The sequence below is a fragment of the Pangasianodon hypophthalmus genome, chromosome 6 (genome assembly GCF_027358585.1).
Source record: "Pangasianodon hypophthalmus isolate fPanHyp1 chromosome 6, fPanHyp1.pri, whole genome shotgun sequence".
Lineage (NCBI taxonomy): Eukaryota > Metazoa > Chordata > Actinopteri > Siluriformes > Pangasiidae > Pangasianodon > Pangasianodon hypophthalmus.
In genome coordinates this window covers 15687104-15710603 of record NC_069715.1, presented here as the reverse complement: position 1 = coordinate 15710603, position 23500 = coordinate 15687104, and the positions used below count along the sequence as shown (strand labels likewise).

The following is a 23500-nucleotide window of genomic DNA, read 5'->3' as shown; positions in this document are numbered from 1 at the left end:
CACATGCTTGTACAGTTTTATTAATCAGCAGCATGCAGGGATGACGAAACAATGGTGAGATGCATCAAAATACAGAACAATGGCTCCCAACTATTGGCACAACAAAAAAGTTCACCCTCATGTCAGAACACAAGTTTGAATCCTGATGATGCCACCTGTGGCCAGGAGCTAAGACAACAAAAATGGCTGTGCTCTCTGGGTGGGAGGGATTGCATACGCTTTCCCCTGTCAACCACAGCGACACTAGCCAATCATGGTCGCCTATGAGCTCATGTATGCAGAAGAGGGCAGGTAGTGCTTTCCTCCAAGTGTTTTACGCTGGCTGGGTTGGTTGGTTTCATATGTCTCAGAGGAAGCATGTGTTTGCTTTCATCCTCTCTGGGTGGTAGTTATCATATGATGGGGAGAGCTCGCTGGTGGGTGGAAACTGGCAGGTGACCAAATCGGGGGGAAAAAAAACAGAATAGTGAAGCACAGAACTGTCATGTAGCTTGTAACATAATTTAACATAAAAGCATGCCATGTTAGTTATCTAAGTGCATTAATACGACTAAGGAAAATGAGTGAATAATTGAATCTGTGACAGGAGAGTAACTATATGTACCCATAGGCCTTATCCTCTCTTGAAAATGGCTCTGATGTAGCATATCATATTTCTGCCTTTGACAAAAACACAGTCTGGCTAACATTTCAGCTATGAGCATTGTGTTCACTCCTCACATCCATGTAAAAGACGTTACTTGCGTCTGGACATTCATGCTTATTGACATGTAGTATTTAACTGTGAGATGACTGCGTGTAGTGCTTTCATTGTTTGTTGTATAGACCAGAAAAACACTCTGGTGAATGCAATATCAGCAGCTTCCTGAACTTAGCTATCGACGAGGCAACTATGAATAAAAACCACAAAGCTCAGACATGTAATCTGCCTGTTCGGGCCGCTGGAGGCGGGGCTCCTGATTTGTCGACCACTGTAAATGGTGACCTACATTAACTCACTTGCTACAGTATGGAACATCAGATCCTAAAGCAACTTAGCAGAAAGGAAAATCAGCACACAAAGAGGCAGAAATGTGGCTGACCAGCGGCTAAGCCAGGTGACTGCAGTGGTCTGTTTCCTGGAAGCAGGAATGTAAGCCGCACTGAGCTGCCATATTTCTCACCTGCATCCTGACACTAGAAGAATAATCTCAAAAATAATCCCATAGCCCAAACATGCTGCACTTTCACCAACACTGTTGGTTTCTCTAGTAGCAGCACTCATGGCACTGTTTTTTACACTGTATATGATTACTCTTCCAATAAAATATCATCTGAGTGATGGGCTTTCTGCAGTCACTTTGGATTGCATTTAAATATTTTTGTGTTAAATATTTTCATTATGACTGATGAAAGTAGTGTATGAAATTGAGACTGGGGTTAGTTGTGCTCCTGAGTATTAGCACTTTTCTCTTTAGTTACAGCTCTCTCTGTACTTCATACAACTATTTCACACTTGTTTCTGGTCAGTTAGTGGAAACCTGGCCTTCCAGCATTTGTATCACTGTAATCTATTTTAACAGCTATAAATATGGATTTTACCACAGCTTAACAACAACAACATCAACAACAACAACAAAATCCCACACATACAGTGGGCTCCAAAAGTGTGAGACAACACTGATAATCTGGGATTTTTTTTTTATTTAAAATTTAAGCAAATTTGTGATATTGACCATGTTAACTGCTTTGAACAAAAGGTCAGATCTCTATTGAAGCATGTGTTCAGACGACAATCTGATGGATTTGATCTAAAATAGATCATAAGGTTTTACACAAACTCATGGAGTCCATACCAGCTCGAGTGCACACTGTCATTAAAGTAATAAGTAGACAAACCAATTACTAGAAACTCTGAAATTCATGTAAATATTTCAAAGATTCTACTTTTCACTCAAGTTGTTGTCAGTCATATAATTTGTAATGAAGATTGTTGTATTAAATTAGAAAAGATTGTAAAATAGAAGCATTTTCATTAGTGGTCTCAGATTTTTGGACCCCACTGTAAATAAATGTAGATTTTATTTAATATTTTTGTTTAATTATTATTCACTTAGCTTCTCTTCTTAGTTTCTCTCTCAGCCTTGTGTACTTACCTAATAAGGGACATTGGGCCTAAAATTGGTAGCATGGCAGATGCTGCATGTAGGGGACCCAGTACTATAACACTAACTAGTCCCTACCACCAATATCAGAATTTTTGTTTGGTATCAATTCAAAGATTTGTTAGTCATACTACACCAATAAATTGGGTTTCCCCTTTCTGTGATAAGTTCAGGGCACAATTACATTTGCACTGCAGCATGCCAGGCACGGTCAGAGGAAAGGAGACGTTTCAAATGGCAAGAGACATGCAGTAAAGCAAAACACATCAGTCTGCAGCATCATCAAGAAAAGAGCACACATGGCAATTGAGCCAAAAAGAGGGAAAACTCTCTCTCTCCATTTTTCTGGTCCAAGCATAACAGCAGCGCTGTGCTCCTGAACAGACCTCCAAGTTCTGCAGTGAGAGACGATGAAGCGTGCTCTAACAATAACAGAGCAGGAGCTTTATAGTGTGCTGCTCCCTACGACACTCCAATAACAATAATGTGTCTGTATGACTAGCATGAGGGTAGGAAGAACACTAAGGCATAGAGAAATAATACTTTATAAAACCTAAGTAAAATGTACATATACAAAGGCCGACAAAAAGCCTGATTAAAAAAAATGGAATTATTTTACTTTAAGAAAATATTAAGAAAATATTTCAGGCATAAATTTTACTTCTTAGAAATCTGTCTGTATGAGTCAAAGCATCATAGTCATGGTTATAATATTAGTAATTACGGAGGCCATGGTATACAACGAGACAGTGGAATACTAATCCATTTCCTCTTATTCATAATAGTAGTAGGCAATTCTACTACACATGACATTCATACTACACATGACATGTATCGCGATATGAAAATATCATGATGAAAAATGTTAATAAATTACTTTAACATTTTAACATCAAAATCAGCTGATTCCAATCAAAGTTTTTTTTAACTGCTATTAAAAATGTTAGAAAAAGATACCTCAGAAAAGTGTATTGTGACATATCACTATATAGACATGGTATTATCATATTGCTCAGCCCTAATTCATAACCACGTCACATATTCAAATTTCTTCTTGGTACTAAAAGAACTAAGAATTAGCCCCTGCACTAGCAAGTAAGAATTTTCCCAAGACACTGCTTTATTGCTGTTAGTAGTGTCTAGGGGAAGAATATACTATTGGCAGTAAATACAGTAAAAGCACAAAGTAAATACTGCAGACAGAACAAAAATATCATTCAGATTTGTTTTTAAAGCCAATTTAAAAAGAGAAAGAGCCAGAGAGAGATGAGACAGATAAGATGTGCCATTGTTCTTGTGCATGGTCAACTGTATTGTGTTACAAAAATCCTATTACCAATTTAAACAACCAAGCAAAGGAAGAGCAGCTCTGTAATTAAGATATTACTAAAAAGTGACCATTGAAGCTTAAGAACGTTTGGACTAAATGGGCAGAGATGAGACTGAGATGGAGAGATGTGGTTTTTTCTGCATCTCAGTTGGTGCATGGGAGAGGTCATTGATCGGAGTGGTGTGACTGGAAGGCTGACAGACAGGATGGGGAAACTTGAGCAGCACACTATAATTGAAACCCAATGGGAAAAGGCACGAAAACAACAGACCCAATGTCGTTTTCCCTCTCTCTCTCTCTTGCTCTCTCTCTCTTTCCATATCTCTATCTATCTTTATTTCTATAGTCCAGTGATGTCTTAACAATGCAGAAGCAAATCTAAATGTGAACACAAACATAATGCACAAAGAAATAATTTCCCCCCAAACATGCCAAAAAAAGGCTGGTAGTGGAGTGGGGGAGCGGAGTGCTTTAGTTTAATGCAACATCACTGAGATGGACGCAGCAGGAATCAATTAGCTGGCTCGCTTTGATGATGTCACTGACAAGTTGTCTAAGGGGAGTGCGGCTTCCGTTTGCGTGAGCCGGAAATGCGCCACCACGCAGTGTTTCTATGGAAACTGTCATCCATCACTCTGTCTAGCCCCACGAGCAACTTTACTAGGCCTTTAATGGTCCAATTTTAAAGGTTCGTATCACGATAACTGCCTAATCTTTTGTTATGGTTTACAGTGTCAACAAAATTCAACAAAATATATTCATGTTTTTTGGGGTTTTTTTTTCAGAAAAATAACATTTTGGAATTTTTTTGAAATTACATAAAGGTTCAAAGACTGTAAAATCTGAAATAAATGAATCTATTAAATAGAAACTCAAATGACAAATGTAATTTTATACAAAATCGCATCAGCTCTATGAGTCATATGTGTTATGAATTGTATATAACTCATTATTAGCACATACCAAAGACTTTTTGCCCAAAAAATAAGCAACATTATAACAATATTGCAAACTTTGTCTGTGGTAAGGTGCTATCTAACTCATTTTTGTAATAATATAATTCTTAAAATGTTCAGTGTTGTAATATTCTTGTAATCCATAATGTAAGGTTAGGCAGTTGTCTTGGTATTTAAATTTAACCTCATTATATCCTACATTACATAAGAGCCCTGATATAACACAGCCTGATCTAAAAATCAGAACACAATAGACCAGGTAATGCCAAACCAGCCTTCTTACTACCCAGGATTACACTAGGAAAAGTCTGCTAGGAGACCTGTTGCTCCTGAGGCATGGAGATGAGATGAGAGGTCTTCAGCTCCTTATTTGATTTCCTATATAATTTTCCACTGAATGGCCTCCTACTCCCTGCTCACGTGCTCTGTCTTGGGCTTAACTGTCAAACTGGCGCCACAAGGCTCCTCAACATGTTCTGTGGCAGTCATGAATATGGAGAGATGCTTAGTAAGTGGGGGGGCAAATGGCGGAGATGCATGCAAAAGTACGATAATGTATGGAAAGCAGACACAAGCACGTACAGACAAATGCGCCAACACAAACCCATGCACAAACAAATGCTGACAGACGCAGACACACACGGCTCGGGAATGAGCTTTAACACAAAACTATTAAAACTCCAATTCCTGTGGTGAGCCTCAGACTACAGCCCCTTTCATAATGGAGTCATTTAGGCGGACTCGTCCCGGCACTATCTGCCCCCGAGCGAACATTCTTATGCACGCAGCCATGGCAAAGATTTATAGAGTATAAGAGAGAAAAATGCCACGCCCCAATGTGGCTCCGAAGCATGGCCCGCGCAATCTAGGCCATAATTCTCTATCTCTCTCTCTCTCACTCGCTCTCTTTCACACACACACACACACACACATACACACACACACTAAACTTCTGCATTTTTAAATGCCATCTACTGTCTCAGTGTCTCACGCATTCACAAGCACCATCAAGTCCTTCATGAAAAAAATCTTGCAATCAAACTGATCTCACCGAGTATTCAGAAGAATACCAATCAGTATCGGTATGTATGTCAGATTTCACTCAAAAGAAATTGTAGGAACAGCTTGAATAGCTACACTATTTATGTTACCTTAAACTTAAGTTTCTAACAGCTCGTTTAAACTGGCTTGTGAACTCTGATAAATCTGTAATCATGATGAGGTATTGACCAGACACAGTGTGGAGGGTCTCTAGATACAGCTATAAACGTTAGCCGCTAAAAGCATATCATTTTATAGCCTCAATACTGCTCTTCCTCCTGCAAAAACCCCAGCCTGTTGGCGTGGCCCAAGCAGACGGACCCAATTTCTGCTTTGCATGAGCGAGAAAAAAAAGAGCAAACCACACACCAATGCAAAGAGAAAGAGGAGATGAGAAGAGGGGGCCAAGCATCAGATCGCTCAAAGCCTCCCAGCTGAAGCAAAGATCCGGCTTCTCCAAGGAGATCACATTTCAATGAGATTGGGTTTAAGTGGCTATATGGAAGAGTGGCTCACAAATCTAGCTCTTACTATGTCTCACTCTTTGTGCTTTGGGAATGTCTCTAGCAGGAAAAGGTGCGCTACTGTAAGGCCTAAGTGAAGGGCAAATATTGTACAGCAACTGATGCTGACACTGGTAGTTAGACAGGTGATTCATCCCTTAGCAGGATTAAAAATACACATATTCAGTCTCACATTCTGGCCCTTGAACACAGGCCAAAATCTTAATTTCTGGAATATACATTTAATTGTTTTAAATGCCCTGCAGTATTTCTAAATAGGACATGTATTTGTTTTTAAAATAGATAACCATGCAAGATGCCTATAAAATGTATTTCCCATTAATTCATACAACATGGAATAATTATTTAAGCTTATTTCTGTTTAATGAATAAAAGTCTTTTATAGTTGGATTTAAATTTTGGGTGAAATGAAGAAAACTGGACCAAATATTTAAAAATAAATAAATAAATAAATGTGCCAAGCCATTTATTTTGATTAATTTATTTAGGGCCTGGACCTTGTGATCAATTTTTTTCTGATTTGCATTTTCAAGCAGAAATTTGATTTTACCCAACGGATGTACAGAACAAGGAAAGGGAATGACTTTGAAATGACAGAATTACCAAATTTTCAACAAAAAAAAAATTTCTTATATCAAATATCATATTAATACAATTAAACAAATACTGCATTTACTGTAGTTCTAGAGAAATAGACTGTACATTAATCAAAGTGATTAATGTCCATCAAAGCTTCAGGGCCTTTTTACTGTGTATTAGGTGAACTGACAAATCACACAAATTCATAAAACCAGCCAAAACATATGTATGACTTCTGCCTGCACTCTACTGAAAGGTAGCAATTAGTGTCAGTTACAGTTAATATTTGCAATCACTGTACCACTTAATTACAATTATTACACATGCATTTCTAATTTCAGACTAGGTGTTTGGCTTTCTCAAAAAATTCAAAAAAGCTTTAGGTTATACAGACAGGAAAGCAAACAGACAGTACAATACCAAAAATATTTAGTACCAGTCGGTCCAATCAATGTTTACTTTGCAATCATCTAGCTATTTTCTGTTTGCTTGGTAGTGCAGCATAAATATTTTCTTTATTTCAAACTATACTACATCTGCCTCTATACTACGTTCAAAAATACTTTGTAAATGTGTTTTTTTTTTAATGGCATTACTGTACATTAAGGAAACACGAATTCTGAGCCAAATTGCGCCCACCCAGTGTTTGAAAGTTCAGTGGGCCCATAATATTCTCCTGCCTCACTCCACATCCCTCATTAGAAGCACTGTGTGTGGGAATAAGGAGCTAACTGTTGGGTAGTAGAGAGCTTTGAGCGCAAAGGCTTTTGGCTGGGACAGGGTTAACATCTCCTCCCAAGGTTGTGCTAGCTACCGCTAAAATTAACCTCCCCCACAGCTGGTTCCCATTAGCGTGCAGTGACACTGGGAGCCTGTACTTAAGCTGTGCTGCGGGGGCTCTCGGATAATACTACTGTCCCCCCGCCACAGGCCAAGTTTAAACTGGCCCCGCTCCGCTTCTGCTGGCAACGGCAGTGTTTCAGAAGACGGAGGAGAGGAACACAGTGGTAAGAGGAGAGGGTTACAGATGAAGGCCATTATAGCTTACACGGCTTACTTGCCTCGTGAAAGAGCAAAAAGTTCAGAAACTACAAGGCAAAGCTAGAAAGTTTGTAAATCTGTGTGAATTCACATCTGGAATAGTAGAAATGTGCAGTCTGTATGCGCCTTAATACATACCCTATTCTAAAGTGCTGTGTAATTATATGGGCTCAGCTACTCAGTGTCACCAAGTCATCTGGCAAAAGCAACACACCCCGGCAGGTTCATTAGAAACAAAATGGCACAATGAGACACCAAATAATGATAAATGTGAGAAAAAAAAACTTGAACCTGAACACTTGCATGAAAAAAAAAAAAAAAAAAAAAGGACAGCATTTACACAATTTTAAGGGCGCTTACACGCCAGTCCTTTTGCCAAGTCCAAATCAGAGCAAAATTTATACTTTCGGTCTGTTTGCTATTTGGTCTGGTTTCACACTGCACATAATTAAATGAACCAAAAAGAGGCTGAGAGGCTTGTAGGGCAGAAAATGTATTCGTAAAACTCTTTCATTCACTGGTCATAAATATAGTGACGGACAAAGGTAAACAAAACTTTGCCAAGTGTGTGTATAAATCACAAAAATCACCCAAGCACAAAGAACAGACAGTGCTAAATAAATTGTTATATAATTATATAAATAACTAGTTTAAAACATTTTGTGTGTTGAGTCCAGCATTTATTTATTTTTTTTTTTTTTTTCAAATATCCTTAACACATTGCATTTTTGCAGAGCTACAACTTTGTCCTTTGGCTTAGTTTGTGCCTCGCAGGTAAGATTAGCAGCAGCTCACATCTACCAAAAAAAAAAATAAAAAATGCTACCCACAACCCATAATGCGCCGCCTGTTTGGTTCACTTGCTGCAGTTTGGTCGAATTCACGGTTGACTCGCTTTCTCACTGCAATCAACCACTTGAAAACGGACCTGAGAGTGATTGCTGGGTTCTCACCTGCCTAAACGTAATGTACCAAGGGGGAAACGACACCAGGTTTCAGTTCAGACGGATTAAAAGCTGCATGTCTGAAAGCACACTAGGAATTGTTTTCAAAGAACCAAAAAGGTCCAACCTTTCTAGATTCTCTGAACACAGTTGCTTAAAAGTCCTTCATTCTGCGCTCTACTATCATCATCAAATGTCTGCATTTCAGAGGAATATAATTAATTTCATTTAGGTGTTCTTGCATTGTAGTACTTTTTATATTTTTATAATTCAAGTCAGATTTGATCAGAGTAGTTTTTCACAGTGTGTTGATCTGGCAATGAACACAACATCCACCAAAACCACCAAAAAGCACCAAATAAGACGACGATGACTGATTTATGATTTAAGACTCAGTCAGTATCCACTGTAGATTTTCTTGGGTTAGAAGCTCAGTGTTGACTCAGAGACTTTAATGTGTTTTGATATACTGTAAGTTTCTGTACTTTCCAGCTAAGGTGCTATTTATTTGGGGCTTTTCATTGTAGTCTGTTAAAACTTTAGTGCAGAGGAAGGGATGTGTTTTTGCGCAAAAGGTTAACAATCAGTTTAATTGGGAGCAGAGGTTGGAAAGTACGCATGAACTGCTCTGGCCTGACAGCAGGGCTCTACTGGGAATTTAGTGTGTCAAATACACTGTGTGAGCATATGTATGTATGGTAAGAGAAAGCAGAAGAGCAGAAAGTGTGAGAAAGAGAGCAACAGAAAGAAACGAGAAAAAAGAGAAGGCTTATCAGCACAAAACTCTCACAGAGTTTCCTTTTAAACAAAGAGGAAAGGAAATGCATGCTCTAAAACTTGATTCTGGGTTATAAACCTTTCAAGCCCTATAATTTTGGACATTATCTTCAAGACCTCAGCTTTTGATATAGGCAACACATCAGTGTATTACTTTTTTCTCTTGGTTTCCAATGTCCAGATAAAGAAAGGATATATATTTGTATTGTTACAACCATTGCTTTGTGGTTTACTGAATCATTTCTGTAAAGGTCATTTTGAATATCTCATAGTAGTTTTTTTTTGCTGAAAACAAATCCACTGGGCTACGATAAATATTCATTAAGACCATTAAATAAAATGGTCACAATTTCCTTCGAGACACGCATATAGCAAAAGGTGAAAACTGCTAGTAAAAAAACAAACACGTTTAGTCTTATTCACGTGCGAATACAACTTCTTCAGCATGTATTTAATTCATACATATTTACTGTGAGATCCATGTGGGCGCTTTAGAAGCAGCCGGTGTGAGGTTCATTAAAGTCGTACTGGCTTTGTGTGCTGCTGGAGGTGACGGGCAAAGAGATTGGGTTACCATCAGGCTTGACCTCGCAAGCGCACTCAAGCGCACTCACGCCCACACATCCTCAGCCACTCGTCAGCCCAGGACTACGCACACGCATGTGCAACCTGTCACGCCTTTTTAAATAATTAACAGCCAAAGATTAGTCCGTCAGCCTTGGGGCCGAGAGGTCCATCGATTTCTCGGAGATGCATTTTTAATGAGCACATCTCGGCAAGCCACTGTCCGTGAAGAGAGGTTTCAGCAAAAGCCAACACCACCACTAACTGGCCGAGCGTGAAGTAGAGAAACACAAACAAAAGCCAATAAGTGTGCTGCTAACATGTCTTAAACAAGCACAATTGCATTCCAAAGCCAGAGGAGAAAATCTAAAAAGGTTAACCGTAACATTTATTCTCTATATGTATCACCTGCCCTGTTTATGCCATGAACTGGAGCATTCTGCCTGATATTTTGTGATATTAAGATAAGTAACAGGCAATGTGATAAGGTATTTATTAATATTGCTGATCTAGCAGCTAAATGGGTTTATTTTCTAACACTTGTGAGGTTTTACACAGGGCAAGCTTTAGAATGTTCATATCAGAGAAAAAGCAGAGCTTGTATGACATTGATATGACTCACTGATCTCCCAATGACTCAAGCCTTTGTACTGATGGGAACAACGTGGAGGAGATCGCTGTCCGCTTTAACAGATTCACAGGACGTTCAGTATGCAGGAAACATCTCAAATTGCTGATCTATGGATCAGCTAATTCTGCATATGCCAGTGTGGACCATTGTACACGGGAGCAGACTCTAGTTCAATTACAGCGGGCCAATACACGAAAAAGTACTACTACAAATAATTCAGCAAATTACCTCAATAACAATTATGGGATGATAATTAGGAAGAAAAACAGAAAGAAACTGCTTTATTAATAAAGAAACAAAATTAGTATTTTCTTTTGATGCAAATACCAATTTGTGGCTATGTTTGCAGTTTACTTGCTGCTCTTTAAAATAAAAGTGGAAGCAAATTACAGGCACATCAGAAATCTTCGCTGTAACGTTTCATTCTTTCACTGTCACCGGTAGGACAAAATTATAGCTGGTTAAGTCAAAGAGGCAACAGGTTCAGGATGCCTGAAAAAAAGGAAGAGGAGGTGTTTTCTAGCTCGGCTCTCAAAAATTAACCGGAGCTTATAGATGTGTACATATAATGATATAACACAGGTACAACATGCCCTTCCTTCCCATGTAAACTGTTTATCAACAGTCAGCTAGCTGTTACTACAGGCAGGATGTAAGCTAGACAGGTAGACAGATAGATAAATAGACACGCAAGTAGACAGACAGAAAAAAGTGGCCAGGATGGGGCACCAGTCCATCGCAGGGCACCATGCACACACATTCACATGCTCATTTAGACTTTGTGGCACTGTGCCATGCCAAGGACATTTTGGTGAAAAAAAAAAAAAACAACATTAACTTGGTTTATAAAAATGAAATGATATTCAGTAGTGTAGCTTAATATTAAGAGCAAAAGCTGATGTGGCAGTTTCTTCTAAAATAACAAATGGTTTTGATGAAAATAATGCATGGAACAGAGACACAAATACATTATGGTATGGGTTTATTTTACATTCTTATGGGTTTTGGAGAGTTGGCACTAGACTACACATCCTCTGAATAAAGGAAGTAGAGATGGTGGGAGCAGTTTAGAAAATCATATCTAACGGCTGAAGTGTAAAATGGAAACTGGTGACATGCTTCACTCAAGAGCTGTGTTTTTTTTTCAGGGAAGTAAAACATAATACTGTAAGCTTTCATCCTTAAAATGTATAAAAAGGATTCATTATAGACCATTACAGACAACCAAGACTTTCAGCGTTTAAAACCAGAGCCCCAGTAGAAGCAGAAGAAACCAACTCTGCAGCCATTTGATACAAGTTGTGTAAGTGTTGTAGTTGGAAGTTAGTTCCAGAGCTTTAATAAAATGTCACCTAAGTGTATGAGCAAACTATACAAAGATTTGAGCATTACAGGATGTGAAAACAGGGAGGAAAAGAGAAGCAAAAACAGAGATGGTTTTATGTCACAAATGGGTGAGCATAATCAGAACAAGAGATTTGTTGAAATAGAGATGAGAGTTATCAACCAGAGATAAAGAGACAGAGAAGGACAATACGTACAGTGTCACAGCTTCATAGAATGTGGATATAAACAGAGATTAAAGAAGCAGTCACTGCAGAATCTCTGAAATCTGTGCATGAGTGTTCTGTTTATGCTCTGTGTATGTATAACTGTATATATTTAGATACATGTCAAAACATGATAGAAATATATAAATATATGGCCTGTTTGAAATGCTTTGGTGTTACTGTATCATGAAGTGGTTGTGCCAATAATCCTAATCGGAACAAAAGTGAATTGAGAGATTGAGACAAAATGATAAAGAGAGGGATTACCTTTCCCGTCTCTCTCTCGAAGTCCACATACTCTCGGCTGGGCATCTGCCTTTGCTCACCATGCAGGTTGGCGGGGAAGAACTGCAGCGAGAGATTGGTGCCGGTCGCCACAAAAGCCTTTTAGAGGGAAATCAATACAAACAGGATCAGAAAAGCCCAGCCTAGGCATTAATTATGCAGCCCGCCATTTCTTTTGCACATCAGAAAGGCGGAGGTGGAGGAGGAGGAGGAGAAGGAGGAGGAGGAGAACAGCCTGGAGCCAGGGCCCGGGGAAGAAGGGAAAAGAGAGAGAGGGCAAAAGAAAGAGAGAGAAAAACACAAGTCATCATTTTCCCTATTTGAAGTATTGAGTTACGCACATCTGATTCTATTTTACCAACTCTCGCTGCTGGCGAGCAGGGCTGCGGCACTCTGGATTTTAAGACTGACTTTGAGATGGAAAGGAAGAAAGAATAAAGAAGCAAATGTCTGTTGGACATTGCGAGATAGCAGACGAACAAAGAGAGAGAGAGAGAGAGAGAGAGAGAGAGAGAGGTTTAGAAAAAAATCAATAAATTGTTTTATATGCAGTCCTTCACTTACATTAATAGCAGCAGGACTAATACACTGGGTTAAAATCATGGCACGGTAATTTAATAATCTTGTGAGTGTAGGGACAACTAAAAGAGAACAGTCTGTACTTAATGTCTCAAGATTTTGGATTCTGCTTTTTAATCTTTCGATCAAAAATGTGTGGCAAATATTCACAAAATATTGGTACCTAAAATACAATGGGGGGTAATTACAATAATAATCTTATAATTAAAAATTACTTTGCTTTCATCAGAATGATATAAAATGTTCTTAGATCTAAACATTACATCGTAAATACATTCCATAATATACCATGTATATAATATATACTATATACATTCATGTATGAACCATGTACTCTTCGTGTTGTACAGGAATCATTAGTCCTGCTTTAAAATTAAATATTTATACATGCATAAATACAGTGTGTGTGTGTGTGTACATATGTATGTATGTAGGTATATATATGTATTTTTATATATATATATATATATATATATATATATATATATATATATATATATATATATATATATATAATTTAGGTTTAAGCACTAACACATTGCTTCTCATACCAAGCAGAGTCTGTTCTGAATTTTGAAGATCTGAATATTGAAAGAAAGAAAGAAAGAAAGAAAGAATACTTTGCTGTAATCCTTTTACCTGTGCACTGTTGTATCTCATTCTGTATTATTGCATACAGCTGTATTAAAAACCAGCAAACACACTACAACAGCTCACGTGCACAGACTGGAGGTGTTTAGAAAGCGACACCCAGCCGAGCTGAGCACTGCGAGACAGTCTCCTGAAGATGATTAAAATAAAAAGGGCAGACAGATTCTAGTGGCTGACGGGCAAATCCTTTTCCTAACCTATTCCCAACATCTGTTTACACCCCAAACCACTAAACTTACCTTTCAATCTGAACCTAAACTGCCCTTCTTTCTTTCTCTCTTTCTCTCTTTTGATCCAGACGCTGTTGGTAGCTGATGTGTAATTGCTTTTTACTGTTCTGACAGAAAATGAGGAAGTGTTTAGAGTTCCGGGTGTTTATTAGCCTCGTGTTTCTGAGTTTATGAAAGATGCTAACAGTAGACTAAAACACCTCGGTTTAATTCAACCGCTGATAAAACTGCTAGGGCCGTTTGTGAAAGGAAAAAGAAAAAGAAAAAAAAAAACTGAGAGGAAAAAACTACTCACTATTTCTGAGCGGCCGTCCCGGCAGGCGTTCTGAAAGCGGGCTTGTCTCTCCTCGTGGGGTCGGTCTCGGAAACCGGTGTATTTAATCTGCCATTAGACACACAAAAACAACACTACTTTCAGAAAGCACACATTCCTCACCAGTCTCTAAAACCTGTACAGCTGGAGAGTCCCGAAAATCTCCCAAATAAAGCACTGTGTGCAGGTTTGGCTTTATAAACTACAAATAAAACGTGTTTTGTGTTCCTTTTAGCTCCTGAAACTAGGCAAAGTGTGAAGACGTGAACAGAGTCGTGAGTGTTCGGTAGGTAAAAGGTGATGCGCTTTAGCAAGGTGACAGCAGCTGAGGTAAAGTAGCTCGCGCGGAAAAGCAGCGTCGTTTAACACGGCTTCTACCAAAACACAGACGAAGTCAGAAAACAATAAAGTGACAGAAATTGTGGCTAAGATACTCTCCTGGTGTAAAAGTACATCCAGGTTTAGGTAAAGATTAGTTCAAAGCTAATGAAAGTGCGACACGGCTCGCCTCAGCCTGCCTTCGTGCGCTTCTTTCAGGGCGAGAAGTGTTAACTTTGTTTCCGCCACTTTGCTGAAGTGTATCAGGGGGATGAAGTTTACCTCGCACTCGCGGCTCAGCTTCCTGAAGAACTCCTCGTTCTCAAACTTGCTCCTCTGATCCGGGACCACCCGAGGCATCTTGAACGTTATGTGCTCTATTTTGCCGATTTTGTGTCTTATACAGTGCAAGAGAAACAGGCGCTTCGAAACTCCCCGCTAAAATCCCGCTCTTGTTTCCTTCCGTCTTTTCTTCTTCAGGGGATGAAGCGTGTGGCGATGCGCTGCTTTAATATTCCTGTTATTCTGCGACTGGAATTTCTAGCGTTCCCGAGCTGCTGTGCGCTCACTGTCCGTCACTACGATACATTTGGCACGATTTCGTAGTCGGCTAGTATTCTCCCTCCCCGTGCGTGTGTGTGTGCGTGTGTGTATGCGTGTGTGTGTGTGTGTGAGATCACTGGCTGCTGACGACGAGGCGCGCGCTTGCTTTTACTTTATCCGTGGCGCGGCATGGCTCACAGTTACTTCCTGGCTCCTCCGAGTCCGACTCATGACTGTACACCCGAAATACTCCCCCCACCCCATTCACAAGTCTCTCCACTACCAGCTTCTGCGCGCATGCGTTAAATCCGAGGGGGAAAAAAACTTCATGAAGCCAGTTAGGCCACGAGCCTGTGCAATTTACACTGCTTCATATAGGCTGGTCGATTGCCTACTCCAACACACCTCTGCAACTCACACACACACACACACATACACAAACAAAAACTCTTGCACTCTTGCACTGAGACAATTTTTTTGCACACTACATTCCTCTAAAAGCTGCTAAACATATTTTACATATAAGGTCTGTATTTGTCTACTAGATTCTATTCTTTTATTCTAATTTTATTTTTCTATTTTATTCATTATATTATGCTTTTATTATGGATCACAGTTGCACTGTGGGACGAGGCACTAAGGAAAAACATTTCACTACATTAACACATCACATGTATATAACGTATGTGACAAATAAAGACCCTTGAACCTTGAACCAACTTTTCACCTAGCAAACACATCTAGTAATAATGCAGACTGTAGCACTGCAAACTTCCAAGGAATCACAGGCCCATTCTCCAACAGGCATCTTGCACTTATCACTTTAAAGTCTGTTATGTCCACGTGGCATAAATTATTGATTGCGTTTAAACAGGAATCCACAATAAATCTGATCCTATACATAACAGTGCGTGCTGTTCTAAATGTATTTGAAAATTGCTAGACTAGAACCCACATGTCGAAATCACATACGTCACATATATGAAAATACACGAAAGTGCACTTTAACAAGTCATGGCCTGAACCAAGTAAAGACGTGACCTCATGTGAACAATGTGATCATACATAAAAATTAATGAATCATATGAGAAAAATCACATCTGAATGTACATGTGAAAAATAACATCGCATGACCTACATGAAAAACGTGAAAATAAATTAGTCGTGTGAAAAAAATTGCATGTGAATATAAAAACACATGCACATTGTGATATATGTGTGTGAAACATAACGTGAAGTGTCTAAAAAAAACACGTGTGAATTCATGTGACTTTCTCCAAGGGTAGAGACTGCAGTGCACATTGCAATGGGCCTGGTGTTCGAGTAGAAGATTCCACATGGCTATATTGTGCTCCAGTGAAGGCAGGGTGCCTGCTGGGTCTCAAAATCTATTTTTTTCTTTTTTGTGTTTGTTTTGAAGTTTTGACTTCCCCACAACTGGGGGGTTGGTGCAGGAGGTTGAGATGGACTGAAAAACGAAGAAGTAAACACACCAGAAACAGCTGAAGGCCTCAAGGTCCTGCCAGATCAACAGATTGCATCACTTTCTTGTGGCTGGCCTTATTTATACCAGCTCTACCTTATACATCGTTTCTCAGCACTGTGATAGGCCTGTGATAATGTTACTCAGAGTGCTGGGAGAAAGAGGTGTGGTTTCGATATGCAGTGTTAGCTTAACCTATTGTTCATATTCTACACTAAATGGTTAGCTTACATAAGAATATATACTTAATGAGAGATTCAGCCTTGTAATGTCATTCATTGTAATAAAAATGAAGGATATATCTTGATTTCTAAGAGTGCACTCTGCCTCTGTAATATTATAATTATTAAAGATTATTATATGAGATTATTATATAAAGATATTATTATATGTAACTTCTGAAAATCTGCATACATGTCCTGCATACATATAACCTAACGTATGTTACTATATTTCAAATGCACTATTTTGTTAGCACAAAAAGATTCTTTTTTTTTTTGAATGAACGAACATATGCCAATGTCTCTTTTTACAAACAGTTCTTACAGACCAGCATGTTTTTACTGAAGATATGGTCCCATACTGCATGCACTTAAATTTTAGTGTGCTCTTCTTCCCTCTCCATCTCCCTCCATCACTCGTCAGCCTGAGATCTGGAGTGAGTAAATGTGTTAAAAGGGTGAGCTTAGTGCCAGATGGGGCGTGCAAGTGCTTTAATAGCACCACAAAACGCTCATTAATTAATGAAATATTCTGCGGTTACTGTTGGAGACCCGTTCTGACAGAGCGCTCGCAGTCAACAGCCTAGACGTCTGCTTCAATAGACTTCAGCTGAGAGTGCTTCGCCTTTGAGGACTTGCAAAAATATTATTGCTGTTTTGTATACTCCAGCAGTTTCAGAATAGTTGGAATTGTCAAACATGTCTGAGCTGGTGTGTATGTCTCAAAGATCAGAAAGTTTCACATATTTTGATCTTTCCTGAGCTAGATTTGTCATTTGTCTGTGTGACAATTTTGGTACAAAGCATATTTTGTTCATATTTATTAAATATTAAATCATGCGAGTAAGCTGGCAGCATCTAATTGCTCTGCTGACTAAACATGTTTTTGCTTTGCTGGTTTGTGCCTGAGCCAATTCACTGAGTCTAAACATAGCTGTGCAAGTCAAAGCACAGGTTCTGTCCTCAGTCAAAATATGCAGCCAATTAGTGGGAACATATCACCTACGACATTCGCCATGCAAAATTTCAAAATCTTGATCTATTCCGGCCTACGTCAGACCATTTTAAAAACAGCCGTAGATTTTATGGCAGTCTGGTTGTTCATGATGAGAGGTGTTTATCAGTCGCTCTTTCTTAAAGGGCTGCTGATTAAGGTCTCTTATCAAACAGGATGTCAACCTGAAGACAAAAGAAGAGTAGCCTATTTACTATCTAACGGATAAAGAGGGTGAGGAGGTAACGTCTGCTCCTAACACACACTAGTTATTAAGTTAAGCTCACTAAGCGAGGTCACTGGCTGAGAATACTGTCTGGGATGTTTAATGCAGTTTCTGAGGCTGCATGCAAAATCTGCTACATCTGTAAGAGGTAAAACAACATGTAAGTGGTAAAGCTAGTATACCCCACAATAATATTAAGAGTACTATGAATATTTAAAGCTACAGAATAGTGCATTGAATAGAATGTGTACATGTAGGTTTGTAGTAAGTTTTGTAGTTGGTAAACAACTGGGCTCAGGACTATTTATAATACAGCAAGTATGTGCTTTTTAATGTAAATGACACATTAAAAACCACATACTAGCTACACATACTAGCTATACTAATATTTTGTATATAGTATGGAATATTTGTAAACAGTGTGATGCTGTAACATTTTAACATAAGTTACTAGTATTTAACATATATGGTAATGTTGTAGCTGTAGCTAGTAGCTAGTACATAGATGTCAACATTGCTAACAAGCAGGTCCTAGCAGGGAGACAAAGAAAAATTTTTTTTTTTTAAATTTAACACAAAAACACCAGTGTATGACAGTGGATGAGAGCATTTTTTTTAAATTGTACCCCATGAAACAGTAAGGCAAAAAGAAAACAGTGAGGTGAGGTGAAAGTTCAGGGGATCAGTACTTAATAATAAGGGAATGGATGTTACTGACATTTACATCTGTTGTTATTTCATTATGGCTACTTTATTACCTGGGCCTGCTTTGTTCAATTTGAAAAAAAAAAATGCAATGAATCTAAAGCATTTCATGATCTATTTCTGATAATAACGAAAATGTTTAATTTCCTACAAAGTACCAAATAAACCTTCATTTAGACACCAGATGGCTATCCTACTTTACCAAACCAACTGTCCCACATTACCAGAGGTTATGTGGTTCGCAACCCAGAATCATGCTAAGGTGTGCATTTTGTAAATAAAAATGTATCACTGTTTCATTTCAACATGAAAGGATTAATAAGTCAATTATGTAAGGAAAAAAACAGTCCCGGGTGTGCTGCTATAGGAGTGTAGTCCACGACCGGGCGGGGTGATACCTGGAAGTGGGTTATTTTTGTGTAACAGCATGTCCCGAAATGTTTTATTTTTCTACCACAGTGATTTGCCAAGAATTAGAATTTTAACTGATTATTGAACAGTATATTGTGCTTTTTATCCGTTTATAGTTACATTCATTGTTGTGGGAAATCAACAAATCAAGTTCCTGTCATCACTTACGTTATAGCAGTTGTAAACAGCTGTTCCCACACCAGAGTCTCTCCTTTTTCTCTCATGAAGTTTACATGACAAGAAAAAAGAAACCACATAATGCAATGTTCTGTCCAGAAGTCTGTTCTGAAGTCCTGCGGTGGAAAACTTACCGTTACAAAGCACTAACACCCAAGTCCCCTTCCATAAAAGATCAATAAACGACTCCTTACAGAAAACTTCACCATGTCAACAATTACACGTCTTTATTTTCTTTGTTAAATAACAGCACGTATTTATTAGTTTACTGTTAGATAATGTCCACCTCATATTAGGTCCAGTATACACGGCCCTGTGAATGAGGCAATGTCACTCCAGAAATGACAGTGTAGTATTGGAATGAGCGCATTAATATCAATCTGTGATGCGGATTACAGCCGGGACTACTGTCAGAGCTGCTCATACAGAAAATGAATCATTTTCTGACCAATTAGATGTGCAAGAAAGTGGTCCACGTGACCTGAGCTCACCCTGCTGTTTAATACTCTCATGTTAGCTGTAGCTAGTAGCTGTAGCAGGTCCATGTCCATTTCACAGCCTTAGACTTTATTTAACAGGCAGTCTACGGTGGTTTTAGAGGTAGTCAGTATGTCTAAACTATATTATTGTCTAATATGTCTAAACCATAGTATTTTTTGATATATTATTTAGCGTTTTTTTCCCTTGTTTTTATCGCAAATTAATCTCCAGAGTGCGGCCCCTTTTCCCCGCGCGCGCGTTGTTATTCGGCGCCATTGCAGCTGGACAGTGGCACGCGCTCAGCGGAGGAGAGTATCACTTTTTAGATATTATGTCACGTCTGGTCTTCCACGGAAGCGCCCTGTCCACACACACACACACACACACACACACACACACACAGAGAGAGAGAGAGAGAAGCCTGAATGAGATCAGATGGCGAGACTTGACCCGTTTTTGGCCTCGGTGTCCGTCAGTCTGCCTTGGCCGAGGCGAAATAACAGCACGACCAGTCCAGACTCTCGCGTTTCAGGCGGGAAATCTCTGCGCGCGCGCCACGCCAAGGTCACGAGGCCACGGCGTGACTGCTTATTTATTTCGGGCTGGAAATAAAATGATATTTATACTTACTCATGCTGAGCGGCGAGTATATGCATAATGGTTATGTCACCAGCCTTGGAAAGAAAGAGGGCCTCCAGTAGTCTGTGTCGTCTTCCCTTTATAGGCTGGTTTATTTGGGAGAAATTTGTGAGGAGACATTTTAGATGCCTGATATTTGATATTTAGACACATTTTGGTTCTTTTAGCTTCGGGTCACGCGCTTGAAGTGACTGTAATATACAGTGTGTGTGTGTGTGTGTGTATACATATATATAGATAGATAGAGAGAGAGTGTGTAATCAGAGAGGAAATCCAAGTGCTATTGCAGTTCCGGGTTCCTCCGCCAGAGGGCGAGCGGGATCGTGTTTTCTTCGCGTGCAGTAGCGATGGGAATTCCGGCTCTTTTGACTGAGTCAAATCATCTGGCTCAGCAAGCCACAAAGAGACGACTCTTTCCGCTTCAAAACGGCTCGTCGGCATTTTTTCTTCCCTAAACCAGCAAAACTTTGTGATATTAGGACCGGTAATTGTTCTTCTCTGCCTAGGCTGACATTATTTAATGCAATTTAATTGACATTGCATTTTTAATGTATTTAGATAATTGTTAAATCAGCAGGGCACTACAGATGTGCACTGACAAACAATTCGCATTGTTAATGAATTATTGTGTATGCTGTGTCTGTGATTCATTAAGAAGATGGCGTTTATCCTGGTTCCTTCTCGCCTCCTCTAGTAAACTGATTGTTTACAGTAGCCTACATCTTCAACAAGCAGCAGTGTAGAAGGAGCCTGTCATGTGGCCTCATACACACGCTCTATTAAAACAACAACAACAACACGCACACGCGAGTCGGCTCTCAACTCTCACATAAAAGAGCCGACTCAAAGAGTCGGTTCATCTGTTGTTTAAGAAAACCTTTAATGTTGAGTCGACTCTTTGAGTCGATTCATTCGCGAATGACACATTACTGGTTTTCTTAAACATCAGATGAATTCCTATCCAAAATATAGCTTTAAAATAAAAAAGGAAAGCTTTAAACTAAGTTTAATTCTGTTACATACTTAACTACCTTTTGTATAGTATTAATGTAGGACACACATCTTGCTTCAAACACAAAATAAACAAATAATCCCCTACCAGGAGTATTAATCCATATCTCCATTAATATAGTACAATTCTATTCCCTGGACTGCATGCAATTTCTATTAAAACTGCCTTTCCAGATGCTAGGTATACCCATGTATATATGACTGCACTGACCATTCTATTATTCTGTACTCGAGTTGCCTGCGATGTTCTATATCCCAATATACACTCAGAGTCCACTTTATTAGGAACACCTGTACAACTGAACATTCATGCAGTTATCTAATCAGCCAATCATGTGGAAGCAGTGCAATGCATAGAATCATGCTGATACAGGTCAAGAACTTCAGGTCATGTTCACATCAAACATCAGAATCGGGAAAAACAAAGTCATCTCTGTGACTTTAACCATGGCATGGATGTTGGTACCAGATGGGCTGGTTTGAGTATTTCAGAGACTTGTGATCTCCTCTATTTTCACACACAATAGTCTCTAGAGTTTACACAGAATGGTGCAGAACAAACAAACAAACAAAAAAACATCCTGTGAGTGGAGGGTCTGCAGGCTGAAAGTCCTTGTTGATGAGAGAGATCAGAGGAGAATGACCAGACTGGTCTGCGCTGACAGGAAGTGTATAGTAACCGTGGTTAGCAGAAAACGTCTCAGAATGAACAACATGTCAAACCTTGAGGTGAATGGGCTACAACAGCGGAAGACCATATTGGGTTCCAAGAACAGGAATCTGAGGCTATCATGGGCACAGACTCACCCAAAACTGGACAGCTGAAGACTGGAAAAAGACCAGGTGATCTTCAACTGTCTTCAACTTTCCAGTTTGGGTGAGTCTGTGCCCATGATAGCCTCAGATTCTTGTTCTTAGCTGACAGGAGTGGAACCCGATGTGGTTTTCTGCTGTTGTGTGTATATATATATATATATATATATATATATATATATATATAAAATGTATGTATGTATGTATTAGGAGGAGGTATTTTAAGAGTAAGCATAATTTTAGTGGTTTGAAATAGCTTTAATACTTGACCAGGTGGTCAGATTTCTTCCAAATCCTCTCTCATCATCAGTATTAGTTTTAGTGTTCATAAAGGTTCTTCATAAAGTGAAATGGCTGAGAAAAGACATAAACAGTGGATACTAAGGGCACATAGACTTTGGAGATAATGCAGTCAGAATTGCATTATATATACTAATGTACCTATATTATTAAGCGAAATACATAATTAAGAATAAGATATTTCAGTGTCTTTAAGTGGGCTTTTTTTTTTTAAAACCTGAGAATAATAATTATTCTACAATACTCAGGGCTCCTGAATTTTCATAAAAAGTAGAAGGTTATGCATGTTGATGATATCTTATAAATCACAACTGAGTGGTGGCCATAACTGAATACAGTGGGTCTAAAAAGATAAGTGGAAAAAGCACGTCTGGTGCATCATTCCATCACTGGAGATTAAAGGAGCAAATGAGGCTTTTATATCTTCAGCTGACTCGGGAGATGACCTTTGGGATAAAAGCACTAACATACAGGCCGCACAATATTCTCTTTACTATATTCCTCTCTAGAGAACCCATTATGAAAAGTAATGGTATGATAACCCTACAACCCAGTATGATGGTTTTTGATATAGCACTGTATTAGCTTACAAATTAAATGGCATTAAATGATGCAACACTAGGCAAAACTGCTAGAATTTTTTAAAAACGAATTTGTGAAAAGAATCCCAGTTAGCTTTACAAAGTCCAAAACTCATACTGGATCGCTTATATGTGCATATACTGGGTTGTGCCTTGGTTTGAAATCTCAAATCCACCCTTTCATGAAGGTGAAAAAAATGCATGAAACTGTGTGTGATGTAAGTGATGGGGATTGCTTGCCCAAGAAATCTGCACCCGGCTGTCTCCTAGCAACAAGCAGATGGTGGTGCTGCACTATAAATAACTGTGTGTGTATGTGTGTGTAAAGCAAAGTAGCTTACAGGGACAAGGGCCATACCTAGACATTACATAAGCAAATTTATTGAGTTTTGATGGCTATGTGTAGATTCAACTCATTTAATGTTATGTAGGTCATGCCTACATCATCATATGGTGAGA

General features: G+C 39.0%; 1 protein-coding gene across 2 annotated transcripts in view; it reads right to left on the bottom strand.

The window, feature by feature from the left end:
• cbfb (core-binding factor subunit beta) overlaps positions 1-15246 on the bottom strand; it is a 39995-nt gene extending 24749 nt beyond the window's left edge. For both annotated transcript variants that reach the window (XM_026927405.3, XM_026927406.3), the window contains exons 1-3: positions 14740-15246; positions 14122-14208; positions 12349-12465 (exon numbers count right to left, since the gene is read on the bottom strand). In XM_026927405.3, coding sequence (XP_026783206.1) covers positions 12349-12465; positions 14122-14208; positions 14740-14817 — 282 coding nt within the window. In that variant the 5' untranslated portion in view covers positions 14818-15246. The remainder of the gene's footprint in view (positions 1-12348; positions 12466-14121; positions 14209-14739) is intronic.
• Positions 15247-23500: the final 8254 nt, after the last annotated feature.